Here is a 12,448-nt window from a genome sequence, read left to right as displayed (position 1 = left end):
ATAATTTTGAGAAAGACCGTGGTTCAACAGTATCAAACGGTTTTCTTTTTTTTTTTTTTTTTTTTTTTATTTGAGACGGAGTCTCACTCTGTCGCCCAGGCTGGAGTGCAGTGGCGCAATCTCGGCTCACTGCAAGCTCCGCCTCCCGGGTTCACGCCATTCTCCTGCCTCAGCCTCTCCGAGTAGCTGGGACTACAGGCGCCCGCCACCACGCCCGGCTAATTTTTTGCATTTTTAGTAGAGACGGGGTTTCACCGTAGTCTCGATCTCCTGACCTCGTGATCCGCCCGCCTCGGCCTCCCAAAGTGCTGGGATTACAAGCGTGAGCCACCGCGCCCGGCCTCAAACGGTTTTCTGAGAGTTAGTGAGTAGATTCCATTTCTGATTAAAAGGACAAAAGTACAAACTATTTCATTAACTTATGTTCTGGTGGTTCCATTGATCTGGGAATACGAATTAAGGCTCTAAAATAAGAAGTAGTAGCATGCTTACAGTCTAACATACAGTGATAGGAAATTATTGTTAGTCAAGTGCCATAGATGGGGAAACTGAAGCTTAGAGAGCTCTAGTGACTTGTCCTTAATCATCATACAGCTATACCTGAATCAGCATGGAATGGAGTCTTCTGACTTACCAACAACCTCTGGTAAGTATTAAGCATTAAAACAAACCCCAAAACACTAATAAAGGAATGCTAACCAAGGTCTCAATTTTTGTCTTACCATCTGTGAAACAGGCCTCTGGCTCGTCGGAATTCATAGGTTCAGCCTCTGCTTCTTCTCCTTCTCCAGGCAAAGGGTTATCAACTGTGCTGCACTCTGAGGAGCTTGACCGGTTTAATCTCTAGAAAGGAATTCACCACCCCACCAGGTAGTTCATTTAGAGTTCATTCAAATCCGGTATTGAAGCTTTATTTAATAATCAGACTCATGCAAAGTATTATGAAAAAAAGATTAATAGTATGATGGCCATAAAAAATGTATAAACACATATTGAGGCCAAGTAACCTTAAATGTATCTATACTTGATCTTTCTATCTACACCATCCTGTAAAATAATAAACTTTATTATGTTTATTATACTAACAAGTATGTGGCCAAAATTAGATAAGGTAATATATTGATGTTAACTATCACTTTTGGAAAGTATTGGCCACATCTTATTTTTTAAATTTTTAATATAAATTTATGGACACTGACAATCATTATCTGCGGACAAACTATACCCTATTTGCAATATAATACAAGTGTCAAATTACTAATGCCTGATAACTGAAAGCTCAGATCAAATAGTTGGCAAAAAACTTATTGATAGTTAAAATTTTTAAAAAAGATGAGTGCAAGATAAAGTCCAAATGTATTTTTTATTATCTCTTGGATTTAAATATATGTAGCAGGATGATATAGATAGAAGTTCTTTGATCAAGACCACAAAATCAAATATGGTTTTGAAATCAAAATGCCAATGACCATACCAACACCACCCATTTTGTATATAACATTTTAGTATATAGTAGAAAAGATCAAACAGTATTATTTATAATGTCAAGAAAGTGGCTACTAAAGTAAGCACCACATGCAAACTCTGAAACAAAGACTGAAGAAAATTAAACATGGCAGACTTACACATGGAGTAATGAATTCATTGTCATTATGATCATATAACTGATCATAACGCAAATAGGTTTTTCCCACCCAGAGTTTTATGAGTAACCATGATGTTTACACATACGCACACACACAGGAAGAAATCTTTACAAAAAATACATACAGCAATTGTAGCAAAACTCTGTCAAATTTCCCAAATATTGTTTTATAAAGGAGTAAAGCAGCATATCAATGGAAGAGTTAATTTTTCATTCTCATTTGCTAAATGACATGTGAATATTGAAAGCTACTAGTTACTACAACACAATTCTCTTATTAAGTTACAACTTTATCTTTTTTAGAGTAGTTCAAGCAAGTGCAAGTGCTAAAAATAATAAAATACTTATTTCAGATAAATTGATTTTCAATCTATGAATTTGTATTAATATGATAGGTCCAATCTAAAGGTTTGATTTTTAGAGATTGACTTGGAAGCTAGAAGTATTCTTGATGGGTACCACATTAAATTCTCAATGCTATTATTATCACCTAGTATACAACATCATAAAAATGGCATGGATAAAGTATTGTACATAAGGAATGATGTAAGCAGGCAATGTCTTTCTTATAACTGGAGTAAATAATTATGAACAACCTATTAAGAGAACTCCTCTAATCTATGTTGACCTAGAGGCATTATTCCCACCAGGTCCAGGAGTTTGATAACAGTATGAGTTATGAAAGTATCAGTATAAAATTTCACTCAAAAACAGGTTATTTAAACTGATTGAATTCATCTAAATTAGTTTAATATAAAATAAGAAAATAGAAATTAATTATAACTGAATATTCTATAAAACTATAGAATAGGCTTTAAAATATAAACTACAGAATGAGTTTTAAAATATATGTTTTAAAATATAGATTAATCCAGGAAACAATGTTGGATAAACTTATAATTACTAATATGTATTTTGTGCCAATTGCCACAAAATCCAAAGTACCACATTTAGAAGACTACAGTTTTAATGGCTTCAATTCTTGACCTCTTGGCTGCACGTGAATTATCACCAGAGAAGTGAAAGACAAGGCCCTTTTACTCTGTGAAGTTAAGACCAGGCCCTTCATTTCTGAAAAAAGAATTATTGGCCTGGGTTTTGAGGTAAAGCAGTGGGAGGAATTGCTGATAGAAAGAATACAAAGCACCCACTTGCTATTACACACAATATTAACAATAGGAAATAGTTATAATGGTTTTTCTCTGAGCTGGTAACAGCTTTTAAATAAAATGATTCTTATTTGCAGAATTCTGACTTAAGCTAATTCACGAAAGCATCTTCAAACATCAATAATTGTTTTTCTCACCGTTTAAGAGAGCATTAACAAAGATTTATGCCAAATTAGATTATGAGCAAGTAAAAATTCAGGTGATTTTATATAGTGTATCTTGTCATTGAAACTTTTTTTTCATATGCAGGTTTTATGTTTTTTTAATGGTCAGTTCAGCTTGGCACAGAATTTTACATCATAAATTAAAGTTATTCAATATTATTGTTCAATGGGGCAGAAATTATCAAAATATTTAACATGAACTATTATTAATTAATTTGTATTTACAGCCAAATTATTATGGCTAATAGATTCTTAGACATTCAATGTTTTCTTGGGAATGCATTAAGTATTCAAACAGTAACTATTTCAATACTGTATATAAAATTAAATATTTATATGCGTGCTTTAGCAATATAGACAGTTCTAATCAATTCAGCCTTTGAAATCTATACTTGCTACAGTATAAGCTTCTTTAGCAGAGTTCTAAGAGAATAACTTTATATAGAAAGGCTGATATATATAATAAAGTTCTTTTTTCCTGCGGTGAAATATATTGAATTCTCACAGTAGGCATCACTATATTTAAGTACTTTGAATATATGTTTTTTACTATACAAGGAAGATCATATCAATTATTTGTATTATTTTATATGATTAATTTCTATATTATCTTCATTTCTTTAAACTCAATCATCTGTTGTTTAGTTTTCCATGTAATTTTGGAAATGAAAGAATGACTATACTATATTAGAGAAGTGAAATAAATGCTTTAGTATGAAAAAAATTTCTTTTGCTACTATAAATAGGACCTTATGTAATTTTCACATGGATTTGATTTCTAATAAAATGGAAATATCAACTTTTTATCATTGGCAGTCTACTTATAAATAAAATAAATATAAATATAAGCATAGGATCAAGAAGGTGGACTCACTAGCATTAGGAATCAGAAGTGTACCATAATTAGCATTCCTCCCTTTTTATTGCATAATATGATATTGACTGTAAGTGCTTTCTAAAAGTGTCTTTTTAAACTTATGAAAGTGATATAGTTGACTCAAACATTTTAAATGTATAATAGTATTTACAGTGCAAAATAAAAGTTCCCTCCACTATCTCCTTGATTCAACCCCCTTGAGGTAATCAAAAGAGAGAGAAAGAGAGAGAGAGAGATCTTTCCATATTTTTCAGTGTGCATGTATACAACACTATAGCTGTGAAACAATCCTTATCTTGATTGTAAACTTATGTAGCTATTTAAGATGCTCCTTTTCAATTACTGAAAATATGTCCAAATTAAAAGCTTTATTATTCTTCATGGTTTTCCCTTTGATTGCCTTGAAGCTGTGTTTTCTACTACACTGCTTGAGTAGAAATTATGTTAAAAATATATGTATCATATTAGAACATGTCCTAAGCTGTTCACTTACAAATTTATCACTGGCATTTCCTAAGATAAACATTAACGATGTAAGCCTATTTCATGCTATCATGGATGGTGGTTAATGCTAGTTAGTTATTTATTGTTCCAAGAGGTGTGAGGTAGGAATGTCTAATGACTTGATAATCTAACGCTCAAAAGAAGAAACTATCAAACACATAGCAGCACTGTACAAAACACAGAACTCAACAAAAACCTTACTCAAAGAGAATGATTGATGCTGAAAAGAATTGAAAAATGTTACATGTAAAGTACATACTATAAACTGTTTGCTTCACACAACAAAAAAAGATATTCTTTAAGGAGCAGAGCCTAGAATCGTTATTTCACCTGAACCTTAAAATACTCACAAAAGACAGTAAGAAAGTTGAGAGAAGCAAATCAAAAGGAGGAGATGGGTATAAAAGAGAAAAAAAATTATGGCAGACATTAGTGGTAAACTAAGCTCCATTATCTGTTAATAAGCAAGAAAGACATTTTAAAAGGGAATTGAACAATGAGAACACATGGACACAGGAAGGGGAACATCACACTCTGGGGACTGTTGTGGGGTGGGGGAAGGAGGGAGGGATAGCATTAGGAGATATACCTAATGCTAAATGACGAGTTAATGGGTGCAGCAAACCAACATGGCACATGGATACATTTGTAATAAACCTGCACATTGTGTACATGTACCCTAAAACTTAAAGTATAATAATAAAATAAAATAAAATAAAAATTAGTTTCAAGTTACTATTATCCATCTTTTAACTACGTAGTTTTACAGTCAATATCTATAATTGTGTTCTTGAATCATTAAGGAGTAAAATAGTAAAGTTCAATTAAAGGATCAAAGGACCCTTTGAGAAGAATTCCACACATAGTTACTATGTGGCATGAGAGTCCAATATTTTCCAAGTTTCCCATTATGTTACAGGACAACTAGAAGTTTAAATACTCTCTTCTGGTGTAGAACCAAAATAACCTTTCTTCTCTTTTGCAATCATTCAGGGCCTTTATTTTTTCCTTTTGGAGAAATGTGAACATTATCCTCTTATAGAGTTTTTAAAATTGGAGGTCATTAATATTATTGATACTACTATTTGTGCTTTTCATGTTAAGTGTAATCACATTTCTTAACATGATTTAGATTTCTCAGCCCCTCGAGGTCTCTACAATCTTTTTTTTGATATGAAATTTCTCAAGATTCTTTTTAAAAGGTAATGCCTCAAGTTAAAAAATCACTGAAGCTCAGGAATTTCAGGAAAAAATGGAAATAATTTAAAAATACTCCAGATATTATTGATCAGTGGAAAACTCACCTGTATTTTCTTCTGTAATCTAAGTTTTCATATTACTTCCACTAATTTAGCAGAAAATTGTCAGTTTATTAACTAGTTGCAATAAATTCTGGGCTCACATTCTAATTATGGACAACTAAAACTTTAGCTCTTTTTTTAAAAAAAGGGCAAGAAAACCATTTTTTTCCTTTCCTATTTTTCTCTTGTCTATTGCTAGCAGAGAAATACTGTGTAGGCTCTGGGAGGGAGAGCTACTCATTCAGCATGAAACACACAGTTCCATCACAAGGTCAACATGGTATGTAGTATTCTGCTGGTGAAATAATGAGGTCAAATGTCAGCCACCACCAGAGAAAGTCAAAATAAAACCAATGATTTCACGGAGAGCTCTTCTTTTCTCAGAATCTTCTACCTAGGGCACTTTCTGTCCAATAACATGAAAACTTATGTGACTAAATGATAAGATATGAATATAAAGAAATCATATAAAAGCACCAACAGTTGGCCATATAAGAAGGCTGGACTGGCTACAGATTTCTCAGCCAGGTCCTATAGTATCATCTTGAAGCATCTTTCTAATGAAAAGAACAGAAGCGTTTACTAGTAAGAGCTAGGAGTGTAAAGTGGCCATTGATATTCAAGGGCTCTCTCTGTGCTCTGTCACAGAACTGCTATACTGTTTGCAGAGAAAGCAGCTGGAATACAGTGGGTCAAGTCAGAGTGTCTTAAAATCTTTAGAAGCAAACATTTAAACAATTTTGCTATTTATGCCAGCTTAAAAAAATGCAACAAATAGGTAAAGAAGGATTGGAACCTTAGCAAACATAAAGGCAAAGTGTAGATACTCAGACTCAAGCTTCGTAAATATTATCTATAATTTTAAAACAAACAAGAATGACAAACACAACGTAAGCTACCTAGATACCTGAATCATTTCTGTTAACCACTAATACTACCCACAATGAAGGAGGGCAAGGAAAAGTGAATTTTAATGAATGGAATAATTACTAGCTTTTTAAACGTGGATTTCTAATATTGAAAATATAATGTAAATAGAAATTTTACATGGATAAAATAACTATATCCTTTATGTAGGCAGCTTTTGCTAAAGTGCCATATTTCAAGTCATTCTTGACTGAATATTCAGTTTTTTTCTTGATTAAGAGGATGGCCATTCATTAACATGTACCTCATCTTTCTAATAGCTTGGTAAAAAAGTAATAATAATTTATGAATTCAAAACATATATATGCATATGTTTATATGTCTATGCATGTATATATATTTCTAGAAATAGCTTTCTCAAAAATTATGTTTTATCTATACCTATATAGATAATATTGGGTGTATATGCATCCTTATTTAGGCTCTAGTTGAAGAAAATTCATCATATTCTGGAATAAAATAGTTTTCTATGAGAATATTGCCTCTAAATCCCCACCAAATTTGAAACAGAAAAATATATATTTTACTTAGGCCACCTTTAAAATTATCTTCGAATAAACTGGAACACTAAAATAACTAATTTTTCATTTGAAACTGTTAGCAATATTATCCCTAGGGTGTGTCAATTTCAGGATAATTTGCTTTCATCATTGCACAATAGATAACAATAATACAAACATCTCAACAATGACAGAGAAATTCAAAATATGAACTAGATTATAAAAAGGAGTCAAGATTCTTATTGGCAGAGATTCCTGCCCCCATCCCAGAACTATTAAAGTTCAGTCATTCAACAAAGTATGCTAAAATTAAAATATATCTTACTATGTATTTTTAATACATTTTAGAAATATTCAATAAGGCAATACATATTAATCTGTATCTAATTTCAGTAAAAGTGTTCCATGTGTTATTGATAGATAGGATTTATAATATGCTCTATCTAAACCTCTTAGTTTCTAGAGACTGATCTGATGATGTATATAATCAGAAACTTATTCTTATCAATGAGTAATATTACTTCTGGAATAAAATTAAACATTTTGAACACATCACTTATTCATTCATAGGCAAGGCCTATCAACTTTTAACTGATGCATTTTATATAGGAGCAAATAAAATCAAATGTTAATTGCTGAGTTGATTTAAAAAAATAAAGTCCCATAACAGTGCATAAAACCATTTCAAAATGTATTCAAAGTTTATACTAGAAGCAGGGTACTTTGGCTCTGACCCCAACTTTCTAGATGTGTACTAAGAAAGCATGAGTCTCAATTTGCTTATCCATAAATACACAGCTAGAATTACAATGATCTTTTCCTGCTCTGAGATTTTATATTTATGCCAGAAACATTTCTTCCACAATTTTTTAGAGTTTTGATCTACTTAATTTAAATGTGACAATTTAATGTGATATACATCTCTCTATATTTTTATGTAGATTAAATCAGGAAGGGAAGTTGATAGAGGCTTTCAAATTAAATGTTGCTTCAATGGCTACTGTTACATTCTGCATTTTACCTTTATAATCAATTCAATAAAAATCTACAGATCATGCACTTGAAATCACTTAAGCACATGAAGGTTATATCAAAGAAGTCATCAAGAGAATCACAAAAAAATAATCAAATTGCCTGGTGACATGTTGTGATGTCACTTTATCTATTGAACAACTATATGTTTCTATGTGGGTCAGGCAGAAAGATTTTGTAGCTGAACAGCATGCAAGACATTGAAAAAATATCGTATGTATGATTTTTTTAGGTAACCTGGGTAAAAGTGGTGACATATGTCTCTGCCTGGTTAAAAGCACAGAGCTGCATCCTTGATTGATCCAGTTTGATTTTACCCCTGTGAGAAGAAGGTTAGGTACTGAATTTTAGAAATGCAGCATGAGGAAAGAATTTAGTCAACTGTGTTTTAAAATGTTTAAAGTCATATACCTGTAAGTAGAAATTAGTTACATATTTGAAAGTATATGCTATATACTCAACGTTAAGCAATATATTTGAATCACAGTAGTAAGATTAAATGTCATTCAACAGAGACTTAAAAACAAACAGTTATATAATTCTACTGTTTAAAAATTGTATTTAAATACTATAATGTGCTAATGCAATGTTTTGCATTCTATTTTTCCTTAAATGCAAGCAACATTTAAATATAAGTGATTCTCAGTATAGGGGGTGAGGTGGGAGTAAGAGTATGCAGCTTTAAAAAGCATATTCTAAAATTAGCATTTCTTGATTGACTTTTATTCTTAATTAATTTTGACATTTTAAACAGCATTGCGAAAAAGTGAAGTTCCCAAATTCATCAAAATATAAAGAGTAAGACACATTGATTTGAATATGTCAGACAAATATTTCATTGTTTTTAGGCATGTAAACAAATCCAATGAAGATGGAAAGATTTTTCAAATTCTTTGGAAACAACCTGAAAAAAAGAAATGGTCTAAGTGCAATTCTACAGAAGAGTGCTTTTAAAAAAATCTATGCATAAAAAATAGAATCAAATGCCAATTTTACCCAACAGCATAACTGTAACTAATCCCTAAATCTTTCAAGGTAAAATGCATTTTTAAAAGATCATTATATTTTCTAAAGTGCAGTAATAAGCAGAACGTAAATCTGAAACTTTGATTAAAAATCTAAAGAGAGAAAGTCTTGATAACAATGTAATTAAAACTACCACATAGTAAAAGGACATTAAATATTTAACTTTGGGAACGGCAAATATTGAAACAACTTTTTATCAGCTCAACAAAATGACTACATTTCATAATAATAAGCATATTTAAGTCTCTCCAAAGATAATGACTTTGTAAACTGAACACTGAATAGATGAATGGGTGGATAGACGAATGAATGAGTGAATCAGGTGAACAATATGAATGCTTGTTCCTCTGCCTGAGATTTCCTTCTGTACCACATCTGCCCAGTGAAATTCTCTCCATAGTGTAAGGTCTGGTCTAAGTGCCACCTCCTTTCATGTGAAGTCGGCCAGATATAGCCCCTTACTCAATGCATCCTCAATGGACTAGTTTAGTGTCCTGTTACGGATTGTGCTTTGCTTTGTTCTGTGTTATAATTTTTTGTGTATTTACCTAAGGTGCAAGGTATTAGACTGTATACTTTTTGTTGTCAATGATCAATCACCCTTTACCTTTGAAGTACATGAAGTTTTTAGTGTGGTTTTTGGGGGACTCAATATTTATAGGAGGCCAAAAATATTTCATGAGTGTAATTTAGGAGAGAAAAACTCTATGCCTATTATAATTCTGAGCAGACAGTCATAGAAAATTTTAATGTGTTCTCTACTATGCACAAATAAATGAATAAAATATCTGTGTTCAGTAACATAATATTTATGTAATTAAGAAATAAGATTATACAGGTAGAATAAAGTTTATATTTTACTTATGCCTTTGTATTATGTTGAGCCACAAGAGATTTGTAGTTTTTGCAGATTAAAAATGGTTGGATATTTAGTTTTTTATTATTTAACTTGATATATTCTTATTTTCATATATATTTTCTATTTCAATAAAAATTAACTTTTGTTTCTTGGTAATTTTATATGATATGTTTCAAAGTATAACATTACAATTGATGCATATTATTCCAAATTATGCCTAGTAACTGCATCTCTTAAAATAGAAAATTACCATCCTTCAATTCTTTTGACATTTTCATAAAGGAATAATAATAATTACTAGCAGTAGTAATATTGGAGAAGCATGTCTGACCTTGTTAATACCTTCCAAGGTATCTTACTAAGAGAATCCAGATTTTATTCAGGGTAGCAATATGTCCAGATAAATGTCCTTCCTCAGCCAGGCTACCTTGTTGTTAGGGGTGGCCATGTCACACTGTTCTTGCCAATAAGACATAAGCCAAAGTTGGGTAAGGATCTCTGGGAAAGTTTTGCCTTTCCTCAGACAAGTGGGACAGTCATTACTTCTGCTTCTTTCTATTTCTTTCTCTTTCCTACATGGGTATTGGATATAAAGCTGTAGGTGGAACAGTCACCTTTAATCATAGGCATTAATATAGAAGAAAAAACACATGTGAAGACTGGCAGAAGGGAGAAGAGATGGAGCCTAGGACATGGAGGCCATGTGGACTGCTGATCTGTGGATGTTTTAAAATATGAAAACAGAATGTTCTATCCAGTTATGCCAATGTAGTTAAGTCTCTGTTGCATGCAGTTAAACAGAGTCAATATGAAAATAAAATGCTGTATCCAGTTATGCTGATGTAGTTACGTCTCTGTTGCATGCAGTTAAACAGAGTCCTGACTTGTAAATAGCCAAAAATAACATAATACAAAAAAAATGGGGATTACCCATGTACCCTTAAGTAAAATAGGTTTATTCAAATAATTAAGATCTTAACATGTGTACCTTGGTGTGGCAGTAAGTGTACTCCCTAGCCCTTAATACAGCTTTAATGTGAAAGATAATATAATAATAAATCAATTCTACTTAATACATTGTCCTGAGAGAACACAAAGTTTCAAAGAGAGCAAAGTGATGTGTAGAAAAAATTATGCCAAATTGATTTAATACTTTTTTGTAATAACATAATAAGTCATGACAAAGGAGATGCTTTAAAGGCAATGATCTGGACTTTAGTGATATTTCTGAGTCACTTGCCAATTTCATCAACAAGCCAGGGAGAGCTGGATAAGTCTTAGTAGCACTAAGAACCTAATAGTTACCTCAGCAAGGCTTTCACCAGCTGCCAAAAGTGTTGGATGCTGAAGGCTTACATCTGAATCCCTCTTTGGGCCTTATCGTGGCAGAAGGGAGGTGCTTCCCCCAAAGTTATACCCTTCTCCTCTGGAAGGGTAAAGGAAGAGACTGCATCCAATGAATGGTGTGGAGAAGAAAGGCCTGACTCTCTAGCTTTGTTTTAGAACTACTCCAGAGGGTCGTCCCAGCATCAGAGATGCCAATAGGATCAGCCAAAATCTCTGTTGCAATTGTAACAGTTCAACTTCTCTCTGAGCCCAATAATTTTGCATGCCTCACTTTTTACAGATGTTACGTTTCATTCCTAAAAACACTTCTCAGTAAATCTTAGACAAACAGATTTCTCTCTCAGGATTGGTTTCCCAGGGGAATGACTCCCTACACAATCCTGTGATTAATAAAAGTTAACATACAAAATCCCAACCTATCTACAACTCTGACTTTTCTTCTTTCCTTAAGATTTATCTTTCCATATACCTCCTGTTCAGGTCCACTGCCTGTACTGCAAGTAGTTCAAATTTATGATGCCACCAAATTAAACTCTGTATTTCCCCTACCTCCTCAATTCTCTCGTCCATCAGTGTATTCTTAATCGCATCAATAACCATCCAGTCTTCTAAGTCAAAATTCTTTGTTATGGGTTGAATTGTAATCCTCCAAAAGTTATGTTGAAGTCCTAACCCTGGCATGTTTGAATGTGATCTTATTTGGAAATATGGTCACAAACCATATTTCCATAAAAAAATTGCAGACACAATTAAGATGAATGAGGTCATTGTGTGGGTCCAAATCCAACATAACTGGGGTCCTTTTAAGAAGAAAAGACAGACATAGAGGGAGAAAAACTCTGTGGGTACCGGGCCAGAGATTGGGATGATGCAGCTGCAAGCTGCAAGGATTGCCAACAACCTCCAAAATTAGAAAGCAGCAAAGGGGGATACTTACTAGAGCCTTTAGAGAAATCATGGCCTTGCTCAGACCTTGATTTCAGACTTCTACCCTCCAGAACTGTCAAAGGAATAAATTTCTGTTGTTGTAAGCCACCGAGTTTTGCTAATTTGTTACAACAGCCGTAAGAAACTAATACATCCTGGGATCGGCTCAC

The 12,448-nt window shown here is 32.7% G+C and overlaps 1 protein-coding gene and 1 long non-coding RNA gene across 6 annotated transcripts in view; one reads left to right on the top strand and one right to left on the bottom strand.

The window, feature by feature from the left end:
• SCN9A (sodium voltage-gated channel alpha subunit 9) overlaps window positions 1-12,448 on the bottom strand; it is a 181,877-nt gene that overhangs the window by 58,686 nt on the left and 110,743 nt on the right. For all 5 annotated transcript variants that reach the window (XM_030795760.1, XM_030795759.1, XM_030795763.1 and 2 more), the window contains exon 18: window positions 723-843. In XM_030795760.1, coding sequence (XP_030651620.1) covers window positions 723-843 — 121 coding nt within the window. The remainder of the gene's footprint in view (window positions 1-722; window positions 844-12,448) is intronic.
• The window catches only part of LOC105737726, a 241,937-nt gene that overhangs the window by 192,377 nt on the left and 37,112 nt on the right, over window positions 1-12,448 (top strand). The window contains exon 6 of the long non-coding RNA XR_004026351.1: window positions 792-870. This is a non-coding gene — a long non-coding RNA (uncharacterized LOC105737726). The remainder of the gene's footprint in view (window positions 1-791; window positions 871-12,448) is intronic.

Source organism: Nomascus leucogenys, chromosome 17 (genome assembly GCF_006542625.1).
Source record: "Nomascus leucogenys isolate Asia chromosome 17, Asia_NLE_v1, whole genome shotgun sequence".
Classification (NCBI taxonomy): domain Eukaryota; kingdom Metazoa; phylum Chordata; class Mammalia; order Primates; family Hylobatidae; genus Nomascus; species Nomascus leucogenys.
This window is presented reverse-complemented; position numbering and strand designations above follow the sequence as displayed.